Consider the following 13,705-nt stretch of genomic DNA (forward strand, 5'->3'; position numbering starts at 1 on the left):
TGTAGTGGTGGATGTGTTGGCCACTGGAGCAAAGCTGCAACGACGCTCCTCAAATCGCTACTTAAATCTCCATATATGTTATCTTAGGAGAAGAAAGAGAAAGGAGAATAGGAGGTGACAACTATGAAGCCTCAGTATATGGATCTTTAGTTCCCTTCTATTTATAGAGGCTCCTAGTTAACTTAATCCTAATGGATCCTATCCTATTGGGTACTAGATCTTCATCTAATTACTCCAGCCTCTTAAATTAGTGGGTCTCTATCCAATAATCTCTTATTAGCTCTTATTAGATCTTATTCATAGGATCCAATAATTCAGGAGCTTATTGGATATTCAATAAGATATGGGCTTTGATAAATATCTCATATCTAAACATCTACTCGTCACAATCTCTATCATATGTGTGACCCTTTAAGCCCAATATCGAGCTAGTCGTGAGTTATACCTATCAGAACTCTTTTTGGCTCAGTGAATTATTATCTCTATAATAATTCACTCGACTTATTGATTGCGGACGTATTAGACCACTACGTTATAGTCCCTAGATGATACAAGGGAATCCAATATCTAATATCTCAAAGATCGACTTATCTATCCTTAGTTATCATGTATCTATAATCACTCATTCATCTAATATCTCAAAGATCGTATACCGGGCATGATACTATCAGACTCATATGGTTTTTACTCGAATCTCGCTCTAATCGGATTCTCTTGGAGAACTCTTTCTCACTATATATATGTATATATGTATATATGTATATATGTATATATGTATATATGTATATATGTATATATGTATATATATGTATGTATGTATGTATATGTATATATATGTATGTATGTATATATATATATATATACATACATATACATACATATATATATATATATGTATGTATATACATACATATATATATATATATATATATGTATGTATATACATACATATATATATATATATATGTATGTATATATATATGTATATATATATATGTATGTATATATATATATACATACATATATATACATACATACATATATATATATACATACATACATACATACATACATATATATATATATATATATATATATATATATATATATATATATATATAATATTTATGTAACAAGCAATATAAAGTGAGAAATTATCATAATAATAAGCAAAAATAGTGTATGTCATATCACACGTGTCATCACTCATGTGATTGGCTTGCAAGACACTTATGACTAGCACTTTTGAGCCCTAAAGAACCTGAAAGGTTTTTTATGAACCCCTAAGAGGCTTTCGAAAAAGTGAAGTACCACCTAGCTTAACTGCTATAGCTCTCCTCTGCCTTGGGAGAAACCCTTAGTCGTTATCTTGTTGTCAGCCCTATGCCAGTTTGAGATGACGCAGAAATTCAAAAGCCTATTTAGTAAGTTATCGACATCCTGAGCGGACTCGAGGCATGATACTCACGTATAGAGTGACTAGCATTTGCCCTAGTACTCATGGTGAGAAAACTTCACCCATACTTTCAAACGCATGTTATACAAGTCATCACCGACCAACTACTCAGGTTCTGTCTCGGTTTGACATCTTAGGGTGATTGTTAAAATGGTTTGTTGAGCTAAGTGAGTTCGACATATTGTATGTGCCGTGGACTATCATAAATGCTTAGGTATTGATATATTTTATATTGGAGCTAACTACCTCGCTTGAAGATGATAACCACGGTGTGGACATTATTTATCGAGGCTCAACCACCTCGAAGAGGGGCAGTGCCGACCTCGTCTTGAAGGGCCCGAACCAGCAAGTATACGAGCAAGCTCTTCGATTCTAGTTCAAAATTTTCAACAATGAAGCCTGAGTATGAGGTACTCCTTTCAGGACTCTGATTCGCTCGAGAACTCCAAGTCCAAGACCTAACGGTATTTAGTGACTTAGTTGGTTACGAGCCAAGTGGAGGGGAGCTATGAATCCCGAGATGCGACCATGACAAAGTACCTTGTCAAGGTGCAAAGATTAGCTTGCAACTTCTCCCAACTCTGTGTTTCGGGTTCCCCATGAAGAAAATACCCAGGCGGATATGCTCAACTGATTGGTGTCTACTCACACTTCAGAATGAGATTGGCTTTTGGTCAAGATGTTATCCAGTCGAACCATTGAGAAGTTTGATATGGTTTAACCTAATCACTAGATTCATGTTGGCTTCTCAAAAACACACTGAAGCAAAGAACTAAGAGTAGAAAGGAACACGGTAACCACCTCACCCAATAATAACCCAAGCAAACACTTAACAATCGGGTCTTTCCCAAATCCAGAGAACACAAAGTGAAAACAATTCACGATCCACCGGCCATCGACCAAGACTAGCACTAAGAGCCCATTGGAAACCCCTAGAATCAGAAAGAAAAGTGCGAAATCAGACGTAAAGAAATGTAGACTTTCAGCTGATCTCCCGCTTCTTCTTGCTCTTCTACGAAGTCGGAAGCACCGAAAAGACCTCTAAGGTCTCCCAACGGAGAAACGACGAGGAAGGAAAACAAGCCCTAAAGGAGGGAGGGACGAGGCCGTCCCTTAAATTGTTTTCATGCAATTACCATACTACCCTCCAGTAGGTTCAGCTCCGGTTCGGTTCCGGTCCGATTTAATTGAACCATACTTGGGATGCGATTCGGCTAAAAACTACATCGCCAACCAAATATTGACGGGAGAAGTAGAACTCACTTCAAATAACATAAATTAAATGGATCAAATACTTATATTAAGTATTTTTGTAGCATCGCATCATTTGAAGTCCATACACCATCTAAGCTCTTGCTCAATCAACAAAAAATAAAATAAAAAAATGAAATCACAACTAAATAATGGTGTAAATCAGTTTAAAAAACCCTAATTAGATAACATGATCCAAGATTAGCTAGCTCGTGGAGATATATCCTATCTTTCTTTGTTATTTGATCATTCCAAGCTTGAAAAGTCTCCTAAATTAACAATAAAGTGTTATTATTGAGTATATATTAATGATTAGCTTTTGATGGCTAATCATTTTAGTTTAGACAAATTGGTTAAATCCGTGAGAACCATATTGTAGCTGGCAATCACATGGGTTCCGTGAGAACCACAATAAATCCTTTCATGAGACTTGTCAAGGACTCACCACATTTATTCATGATCCCAGAGAGAAAGAGAGAGCGAGAGTTATATATGCGTCAAAAATTATTTTGTAAAATAAGAATATTGCAGTCTTTATTTTTCTTTTTCGAAGAAACATGCAAGGAAGAGTGAGAACAAAAAGAAAATATCAACTCAGGGTTGATGTACTGAGTCAGTAGAAAAATCTTCGATTTTTCCAAAAATTTATGGGAGAATTGAACTCGACTGTTTTTTCCAGTAGTCAATAATAATTATTTCTAAAATACCAAAAAAATAGAAAATAAATAATTGCAAGGCAAGATAAAAATCTTTTTTAGTTGCCAGCTAAAAGAAACGAGTGGGGATAAAAAGGTGGCGTAGGGTGAGAAGAAAGAGCAATAGAGAGTTCTGTTCTTTGTTTCTTGCCGCATAGAGTAAGGAGAGGGATAGAGAGACAAACAGATGGCGGGCCTCAAGGCATTCATCTTCTTCCCCGTCGCGCTCCTCCTCTTCCTCGCCGGCAACGCTCTCGCAACAGCCGGAGGGGAGAGCGGGAGCCAGCTGCCACTGGGCTGGATCCCATTCCTCTCCGGTTGCCGCGGGACCGTCGCGGAGTGCGTCGCCGGCGACGAGTTCGACCTCGGGTCGGAGGTGACCCGCCGCATCCTCGCTGCGTCACGCTACATCAGCTACAACGCCCTCCGCCGCGACACCGTCCCCTGCTCCCGCCGCGGCGCCTCCTACTACAACTGCCGCCCTGGCGCCCAGGCCAACCCCTACTCCCGTAGCTGCTCCGCCATCACCAGGTGCCGGGGTTAATAGATGAGCTCTGTAATCTCCTTTTCCATGTTCTTTTCTCGGTTTAATTGATTGCTGTTGTTGCTGGTGTCATCTTATTGATGTCATAGACATTGTTTTTTGTGTGATTTGTGCTAAAAGAAGAAGAACTATGTGATCTTTTTGGCTTTCATCTGGTTCTGAAAGACTTAAGTATGCTTTCTTCTCTCTCAAGAAAGATCCTTTTGGAGAAATAGATCAACTTGTAAGTAATTGATTCTTATGTTTTAACCTGTTTTATATGTTGTTTGATTAATAATATGATCATTTTTCTATCATTAACTATTATTCTTTGTCCTTAAATGAGTCTTTGATGTGTCCTCTGGAGAAGAAAGCTATTCTTTGTGGCAAAAAAATTGGAAAAGATTTCTTGGCTTATGTTGTTGGTAATTATCATCACTAGAATATCCAATTCAACTAGAAATGAAATCATTATATACTACTAAAGAGAAGTGATGGTTTGAAGGTTTACATAATTTGATTTCCCAACATGGAGTAAATCATGAAAGCTCAAAGATCATTGGAGTTGGAACAATGGATACATTAGACAACATCTTTGATTGACAGGTGAACATTTTGATCTGAATTTCCAGTACCAAATAGGAGAATAGGGGTTGTGCTCTAACAATCCTCATAGGTGTAGAAATAACTGAGAAGATTAAATGGAGATGCAGCAGTGAGGAATGGAGGCAATAATATTGTTACAGTGAGGACTGTATTCAGAGAATAAATAACCTAACACCAGCAGTTACTGCTAAATTGACTTTGCCAAGTGCATTTTCTGTAAGACAACCATTGCTTCAAACCCAATCTGTCAAAAGGACAGGCATTGATTCAAATTTAAGCTACTAACAGAGAGAAAGAACAAATTGCAAAGCCCTAGTGAAGAACAGTGATTAAAACTGCTCATGTTCAAAATGTTCTCAATTTAATTGGACAATCCATTCATCTTTTGTATGGTTGAAAAGCAATCTATGCTTACCATAAAACATACCTCTCATTGCAAAACTGGGCTCTATTTGGATCAGTTCTTCAAGTCATAGGGGCCCTCTCTTCTTGTTTTTGGAAGAATCACTGGCTTCTTCAGTCACTGAAATGGGCAACCAAAAAAAAAAGGAAGTAAAATTATCATCATTTACTGTATAATTAGAAGAAAGACACCAAGCTTAGCTCAGGATAATAAACAACTGGTGTTCCTACGCTTTCACGTTTTCATTGGGTGATCTGCAGAGCTTCCTCAGAGTCACAGAAGTCCTTCTCTGTTGATGTATTTCTTCTCCTTCCCACAACTGAAACCCCTGTTTCCGGTTTATTTCATGCTTCCAGAGATACCGTGCTTCCCCTGACATAAGAACCAATGATCCTGGGCTCAAGAAAACGGGGACCCTCATCAGGGAACCCTCTTCGCCTTGTCCTTCATCGTTACCTTCCTCTTGTTTGGACCGTGTGAAATGCATCACACATGCAGATTCTAATGAGATTATCGCGATTCCATCGTCAAAACGCATGAGGTCCACATGTGCACAAATTCCCTGCTTATGAAAAAGAGAGAATTTTGATCACTATGTGATAATTGAAGCTTGTATCTCCTTGGATCTCAATTTATGGCCAGAATTCTATTATAACACAGCAACCAAATGAAATGGTGATGAACCAACAATTAGAATTGCATAGGAACCAATGCACTCACCTCACCTGGGTTGTAGACATTGACAATTAGTTGATCAAAAAGGGGTTCCCTCCAAAGCAAATCCAGCGGCAATGGCCAACAAGCTCCTTCGTGATGATTTCCAAGACTTGATTCCTTGCCTTCTCCTGAAGATGTGTCACCAAACCACACTGCCTCACGAACTAATCTGGAAATTTCAACTGCCCATCCTGGAAGATCCCCAAATCTCATAGCCTTCAAATAAGGACAAGACACGATCAATATTATGGATGGAAACAACAGAAATTGTACACAGAATTTTATAAAGAAATAAAGCTATCAAGATACTCTCTAACTCTTTTGAGAGTTACTCAGATACTGCAGGCCTATCATTATTCACAAGAAACATCAAGAATCTCTATCAGAAGAATCTGTTTAGAGTAAATCATCACAAGAAAGACCAGCAAACTAACAGAGAATTATTGTACATCCTGAAGAATAATATAACGCTAATTTACAAGTTAGTGATAATAGTCTAGTTGTCATTCTTGAGAAGAAAAAGAATGTAATGGGAGTTCAAAAACCAGTGACTATTCCTAAAGGCAGGCCAAGGGAACCATTAAATTCAGTTTTCAAAAGAAAAATAGGTGATCAAATCAAAAGATCCATTATAACTCTAGTCATTCATATACAGGAAATCGGAAGGTTGCTTAAATCAACCGCTTCTAGACAAGTTCCTAAACTATTGTTTAATCTGCAAGGGCACATTCAGGTCATCAATTCACAAAATTAGTAAAAAAAAATGCTATTGTTGTTAAAGGACTTAATTTGTGTCAGACTCTGCTTACTTGTAGACTAGGGCTTATTGTTACTACTCAAAGAATTTTTCAGACTTCACTTGTATCTTCGGTTGGAGTCATGGCTCAAACATCAAAACAACCGTTTTACTTGCGAGGATAAATCTAGCTAGCCACTGCATAAGTTGGAGCCTTGTGCGCTGGTCTACCCTTGTTCATCACAAGATTCAACTGGACATCAGGTCCAAATATCTACAATCAAGGCATTCTTTTGAAAGCACAAGACCTCATCCTTTGAGGCCCTTAATCAACCAATATGGCAATAAACAATTGTACAAACTCCAATAACATAAAAACAGATACAAGCATCATCTAGGAAATAGAAAAGCAATATGAAGCAGAGAATCATGACAAGAACAGCCAACAAATAGAATCAGCAGCAGCAAGAAAAGAAGAATGGGCCGAAGGAGCGGATGGGGGAAGTTAGTATGAGCATCTAAATATAGCACAAGAGAAGCAGTTAACAATACATGCTCCTAAAAGTGCCTCATTTTCCTCTTTTTTTTCCCTTCTAACTGTACACTAAGAATCCTCAAATTCATTATCGACAACCTGCCATGTTCAACAAACTACACAGGCAGGTTTGTGTTTAAGAAAACAGCAACAAACAACAATCTAATAGTTTTTACCACATGCATGCAATCTTCGTGACATGCAAATGCACACACCCAAACACAAGTGCAAGCATACACACACAAACAAGAGAAGAAGAACAGAAAGAAAAAAAAAAGCAGCCAAGATTCAGAAACTATAGCATAATGAGAAATCTAGACAGTAATAGTCATGGAAAGATAGCAACCAAGGTTCAAGAATCATAGCTTAGAGTAGTAGCCATGGAGATCTGTCAACTAGTGCAATAGAATTCAGCTATCATCAGTGAGATGCTAATAGCAACAACAACAAATAGGTGGGAAAGCCTTCGCATTCACTCCTCTGATTTAACTATCATCCATACATTGTGCAACAACTAGCTTATAGGAGCATAATAAGTAGATTTATAAAGTGGCAAAACTAGAGATATTTCATGATGAGTCTAAAATGGAAGAACCAAAATGTTGATCAATCAACATGTGGTTTGGTATTAGGACCTTTAATGTTGACAAAATCCGATGGCAATGAGCGACATGAATTGAAAACTATGATTAAGTTTACACAAACTGCAATCATATTTCACCAGTTAACTTTGATTACAACTCCTGTCAGGTACTTAATAAGTAGAACCCAACTGTCAAATAAGGAATCAAAGGTAAACTTGCCTGATTGTGACAACCTTCATCGAACCACCCCTCTGCAAATACGAATCAACAAAGCAAGCAAAATAGAAGTTGAAGTACAGAAGAAAACCACTAAAAAAGAAGAAAAGAAATATAAACCATCGATTTTGAGATGGCCACTACCTCGTCGGATCGCGGATAGCAAAGAGGACTGCTGAGCCGAGCAGAGGAAGCCTCGGCAGAGCCACAAACCCTTGACTCCGTCGACCATCTCCCAACTAAGGGGGACTCCATCCCCCTGCTTCTGCAGAAGCAAAGAGCCCGAAGCAATCGATCAACGACAAATCCGACGAAATAAAGATGAAAAGGGGGAGGAAAGGAATGAGGGGTGCGGCAGGCGAACCAAGCAGTGGAGGAGGGAGGATCGGGAGGAGGAGGAGAATTCGCATTCTCCGCCGCTGTCCGAGGATTCTCCAAAGGCTTCTTCCAGCGCGCGTCTCTGCATCTCCCGGGCGTCGATGTCGTCGTCTTCCATCTCTTCGTTGATGGTTTATTGGGCACGAATTCTATACCTGCACGTATAAGGCGGAGCCCAAAGCCCATTGGCCGAATCAGGACCGTCGATTAAGAAGGCCTACCGAGATTGGGGCCACATCGAGCCCCCAACTCAGTTCTGAGACCCGACTAACCAAATCCATTAATGGTATAGTACTCTTCTTTCACATTTGAATGTGATATTCATATTTATTCCTTTTTTTTAGATTAATTTTCATCTATTTTCGCTATTATTTGAAAGATTGGGTTGTGCTAGAAATTGATTTCAATTTAAATTTAATACTCGAAAGATGTGCCTCAAAACAAATAATGAAGAATAAGTTTTCTTCCTTTTATTTTTCATCTCAGCTGTTATCTTATGTGGCCAATTATTTTTCAATTTTTTTCAAAAAAATATTACGAAAACGATTAAAAAATGTTCTTTAGAAAATAAAATTTCACAAGGAAATAAAAACACTATCAGAAGCAATAATATGATATTTCAAGCTGTTATCATCAATAACATGTTTCCAGAACAACAATTGTTCCCCCGCAATGCCATTTGGAGGAGAAAAAAGTGCTACTCTAAATAACATTTCCAAAGTTCAATTTTAGCTACAATATTGTCAAGAACTTTCATCCATACAACAATTGGAGAGTAGGTGTTATCATACATTTAGCTAACACAAACAAGATTCAATATCTACCATTTTTAAGGTATAAGTTGCCAGTAAAATGGGTGGAAAATAAGAAAACAGAAAGGAAATTTGCAGAATAGACCTTTTGAAGTCAAGAGGGTTTGGGTTACAGGCAATTAATTGACACCACCAAATTAAAATTTATTCGAATACATTAGCAAAACCGAGTTAAAAGCATCTGTGCTGACATCCAGCAACTCATTAGATTGCTACTAAAAGTCAAAGATGAGGGACTTCCATTTTGGGTTCAGGCATCATCAAGAGCAAGAACACCCGGCAGAGACTTGCCCTCCAGTAGCTCCAAGCTTGCACCACCTCCGGTTGAAATGTGGCTCATCTTGTCGGCAAGTCCGACCTTCTCAACCGCTGCCACGGAATCTCCTCCTCCGATGATGGTTGTGACCCCTGTCCCACTCAAATCAGCCAACTTCTTTGCAATTGCCTGCGTTAATGAGACAGAATCATATACTCCAAAATCATACACTCAAGTTTAAGCATCAGCCTGCACTTGTTTTTCTGCAATAATTTACCTCAGTTCCCACTGCAAATTTTTCGAACTCGAAGACACCCATGGGTCCATTCCAGATGATGGTCTTGGTGCTCTCCAAAGTTCCGCTAAATGTCTTAATGGAATCTGGACCGATGTCGAGACCCATCCAGCCATCAGGGATTCCGGAAGCTGGTACAATCTGCAGAAAGCACTTTGCTAAATCAAAATGCCCAATAATTATATGTAAATCTCTCTGGATTATGTATATTATTTATATTCATGGTTATCCCAAGTTAATCCTAAACACAAGAAAAATAGAAGCAGACATTATATGTTGTATATATAATTTGACAATTGAAGTTACACAAGTCACCTAGAATATCCAATAATTAAATGAACAAACCTTGCTATCTGCATCTGCAGCAAACTTGTCAGCTATGACCACATCAGTAGGCAACAAGAGAGACACCCCTTTGGACTTTGCTTTCTCGAGAAGTGATGTAGCAAGGCCAAGCTTGTCTTCCTCGACCAGTGAAGAACCAACAGAGTACCCCTGTGCTTTGTAGAATGTGAATATCATTCCTCCACCAAGGATGAGAATATCTACCTTCTCCAGCAATGACTCTATCACACCAATCTTGCTTGAAACCTTAGAGCCACCAACAATGGCAGCAAAAGGTTTTTTGGGATTGGTTACAGCTCCAACAAGATAATCGAGCTCCTGAGACACAAAATAATAGTAATTGTAAGTCTTGGCATTAGTGTAAATTTGATACAGAACAAAGACATTCTAGAAGTAGATAGAAAGAATATTTTTCTTTCGTTGAGTGAAGTAGTGTTAGTATTCACTAGAAACAACAACAGCATAAACAAGTTTAAGGTACACACAACAATTGGATGAAAAAGTTCAAGTTATATGTATCAACTAAATGAATAATTTTAAACCAAAAGGTTCCCAATACCATTTGTAAGAAAGGAAAAAAAAGTGACTGATATGTTCCATAAATAATGTTCGCATTTTAATTTCACATTGCAGGTTTCTTGACACAGTGAGATGAATACCTTCTGCATGAGAAAGCCGGCAACAGATGGCTTTAAAAATTTGGTAACACCCTCTGTGGAAGCATGAGCTCTATGTGCAGTGCCAAAGGCATCATTGACATAAAGGTCAGCCAATGATGCTAGCTTCTTTGCAAACTCCGGATCGTTTTTCTCTTCCTCCTTATAGAACCTCACATTCTCAAGAAGCACAACACCTCCATTTGGTAGTGCAGCAATCGACTTCTCAACTTCCTCTCCAATAGAGTCATTTGCCATCTCAACCTAAGCAAGTAAGTTGAGGAATTAGATCTGAAGAGAGACCAGAGTTTAGATAGCACAAATGTTTAGTGGAAGAAACAGTACATACATTAACGCCAAGAAGCTCAGATAGCCTAGGGACGACAGGTTTCAAGCTGTACTTTGGGGTAACACCTTTGGGGCGACCCTGCAAATTTAGAGCACACAATCAGTTCACTGTTAATTGCCACAATCACTAAGCAAATGGATAAAAGTTGAGATATTGACTTATGTATGTTGGGTAAGTATCATGAAACCTATGACAATAAATCACAAAAAGGTCGCAATATGCTTGCCAAGAAGTTTTGGACATAGCATTCTAGTGTATACTGCATGCTGAAGAGAAATCAAAAGTAATGCCAAGCTGAAGAACCATGAACTTTGAATCATTTTAATAATGAATCAATTATTTATATTTTATACTACTGAAACCACAAGATCACAGAAAAACTTAGAAAAGGTGCCAAATTCGAGAAAAAAAATTAAAAGACTAATGTAAACATTTTGAGCTTCTTTTCCACGAAGGAGAAAAATAGAAGACACAGAATATTGCACATATGTTATCTCTGCCTTAGTCATGATCTACGGAAACAGTCAACGAAATAAACTAAAATTCATCAACTGCCATTCTATATTTCGCCTACTCCTACAGGTACCATTCTATAATGATAAAAAAATTTCGCCAAAAAATTCAAAGAAGTATGATAAGGAAGACAAATCTATTAGAATCATAGATAGACCAGAAACAAAGGAGATCAATCAATATGCTGAAGCAACAAATAAAGAAGATATGGATCTAAGGGATCACCAAATGGCTAGCAAGGATGATCCTAGCGCCGCGCTCCATCAAGTACTCGATCGTCGGGACGGTGGCGCGGATCCGAGTGTCGTCGGTGACCTTCAGATTCTCGTCCAAGGGAACGTTGAGATCCACCCTCACGAAAACCCTCTTCCCCTTGACATCGGCTTCCTTCAGGTCACCAACACTCCTCTTCGTCGCCATTCTTCCACCAAATTAACCTCCGATCCACACACCAAGAGAAATCGCACGAGAAGCAGCAGATCGAGCTGGATCCGATCTGACACAAAGCTGAGAACAGTCACCGACGAAGTGGGAGATCGAAACGAGGGCTTTGAGACCGATGAGAGGCGGAGGCTCGAGCGAAGCGAGAAGAAGGAGTGGCTTTTATAGAGGCGGAAGGGGGCGTAGGTTAACTGGCTAACGCTATTGTGCGCCAAGTGTTTGCGACCGCGCAGCATCCCGTGAACCGCCGTGGATTTGATCTTCTTACGGTGGGCCGTACAGTGAACGGTTCAGATTGGAGCGATGGAGCATCGGACGGTCCGCACGCCTTGGTTTCCATCGACCGCAGAAAAACCAATTGAAGACTCAAGCACGTGATTCAGACACGCACCTGCACAAGTTTAGAAGGATGATTTCATAATCTACCAAAAATAAAAATTGTAAGATCTATCAATATACTTATCAAGTTTAGAAGGATGATTTCAAGATGTATAAATAAGAGTACAGTAACATCATCAACTGCAAGAAATACCTTCTTTTTACAATCTGTGGAAGATGGAAAGAACATGTGTACCATTATACATGAGTAATAGTTCTACTGGTAAATTGTCGACATCATCAGACTCTATTTATATCTGAACCCTGAAGCAAAGACATTGTAATTATCATTCTGCTGAATCAAATCTATAATATGACCAAGAGAAAAAAAAAAAAGAAGGATGGAGTTGCTAAATCATTTCCAATGAGATCTTTCAACAGCTCCAGCAATTTACAGTGTGTGGAAATCAACTACCTGCCCAAGAATGCATTGAGAGTTGTTATTATTGGTCCAGCCCATACGTGGGTTTCGACTATATAAGCCTATATCTGATTTATCAATAATTAAAAAAAAGAAAAAAAAAAAAAAGGAGAAGTGAGAGAGAGAGAGAGAGAGCATGCAGGCAGCCCACGGAGAGAGAAAAGAACAAAGATAATGAGGAGAGAGAAAATATAGGATTTTGAGTTTTTTTATCAAATTTTGTGACCCAAATTACATGAGAAGAATCCTAATTTACGAGGTACTTTTCTACTATATCTATTTTGTGAGACTTAGAATTTAATAGAACTTTTCTACTATAGTACTTTTCTACTATATCTATGCTATATGATGATGATATGCTATTCTTGAACCAAGATATATGTTCTTGATGTTATTATAACCCTTTGATTATTCTAGAGAAGATTTACTGTAAACTTGTTATCATTACTATTAGTGATAGTAGAAGTTTAAGGTGGATTACGGCTCGTAATATTTTCCGCATTGGATTTTCCATATTAAAATTTGGTCTCATTGTGTGATTGATTTATTGCTCTATTGTTTATACTGCTCTAGTTAATATTTGTATTTTGATATCAAGTTTGTATTTTGATAAGGAACTCATTTTGATGGGAGGGAAAAGAATTATTCTACTTTAACAGGTTTTTCCCAACAAGTAATATCACAGCAACAAGTGGTATCAAAAATGGAAGAATCAGATGGTATGATTAAATTGAACTTATCAAATTATTCCATTTGGAAGCGTATGATGGAAGATTTATTTTATTATAAAGATTTGTATAAGCCGATCAAGGTTAAAGATAAACCTTCTACTATGGACGATAAAGAATAGGAGGTTCAACATAAAAAAGCTATTGCTTATATTAAAAGATGGATGAACATAAATTTGCATTAGCATATTTCTGATGAAACCAGAGCTAATGTTGTTTGGCAAAGATTAGAAAACCTCTTTACGAAAAAGATAATGAGAAATAAAATTTCTCTCCTCAAAAGACTTATAAATTTGAAGTATAAATGATGGTAACATTGTTAAGCATATAAGCCTATTTCAGAGTCTTGCAAACAAGTTGATTGCTATGAAAATGAATATAGATGATTAGATACAAGAATTATTATTTCTC

General features: G+C 38.0%; 3 protein-coding genes across 4 annotated transcripts; 1 reads left to right on the top strand and 2 right to left on the bottom strand.

Moving 5' to 3' along the window:
- Positions 1 to 3,504: 3,504 nt before the first annotated feature.
- LOC103971781 (protein RALF-like 33) lies at positions 3,505 to 4,097 on the top strand. The gene has a single exon (XM_009385896.3). The coding sequence runs from the start codon at positions 3,590 to 3,592 to the stop codon at positions 3,944 to 3,946; it is 357 nt and encodes a 118-aa protein (XP_009384171.2). The 5' UTR covers positions 3,505 to 3,589; the 3' UTR covers positions 3,947 to 4,097.
- A 285-nt stretch (positions 4,098 to 4,382) lies between these two features.
- Positions 4,383 to 8,353, bottom strand: LOC135653114 (alkylated DNA repair protein ALKBH8 homolog). 2 transcript variants are annotated; one of them, XM_065174611.1, is made up of 7 exons: positions 8,087 to 8,347; positions 7,867 to 7,987; positions 7,726 to 7,757; positions 5,655 to 5,867; positions 5,165 to 5,496; positions 4,959 to 5,054; positions 4,383 to 4,775 (listed from the first exon to the last, which is right to left on the bottom strand). In XM_065174611.1, the coding sequence occupies exons 1-6, from the start codon at positions 8,216 to 8,218 to the stop codon at positions 5,048 to 5,050; spliced, it is 837 nt and encodes a 278-aa protein (XP_065030683.1). In that variant the 5' UTR covers positions 8,219 to 8,347; the 3' UTR covers positions 4,383 to 4,775; positions 4,959 to 5,047. The 2 variants fall into 2 exon arrangements, with proteins under 2 accessions (XP_065030683.1, XP_065030684.1); XM_065174612.1 differs by lacking the exons at positions 4,383 to 4,775; positions 4,959 to 5,054 and having other exon boundaries at positions 5,317 to 5,496; positions 5,660 to 5,867; positions 8,087 to 8,353.
- A 611-nt stretch (positions 8,354 to 8,964) lies between these two features.
- LOC103971784 (phosphoglycerate kinase, cytosolic) lies at positions 8,965 to 11,909 on the bottom strand. Its single transcript, XM_009385899.3, has 6 exons — positions 11,552 to 11,909; positions 10,814 to 10,891; positions 10,468 to 10,728; positions 9,809 to 10,126; positions 9,446 to 9,604; positions 8,965 to 9,357 (listed from the first exon to the last, which is right to left on the bottom strand). The coding sequence occupies exons 1-6, from the start codon at positions 11,744 to 11,746 to the stop codon at positions 9,163 to 9,165; spliced, it is 1,206 nt and encodes a 401-aa protein (XP_009384174.2). The 5' UTR covers positions 11,747 to 11,909; the 3' UTR covers positions 8,965 to 9,162.
- Between the last annotated feature and the right edge of the window lie 1,796 nt (positions 11,910 to 13,705).

The sequence above is a fragment of the Musa acuminata genome, chromosome BXJ3-11, assembly GCF_036884655.1.
Source record: "Musa acuminata AAA Group cultivar baxijiao chromosome BXJ3-11, Cavendish_Baxijiao_AAA, whole genome shotgun sequence".
Lineage (NCBI taxonomy): Eukaryota > Viridiplantae > Streptophyta > Magnoliopsida > Zingiberales > Musaceae > Musa > Musa acuminata.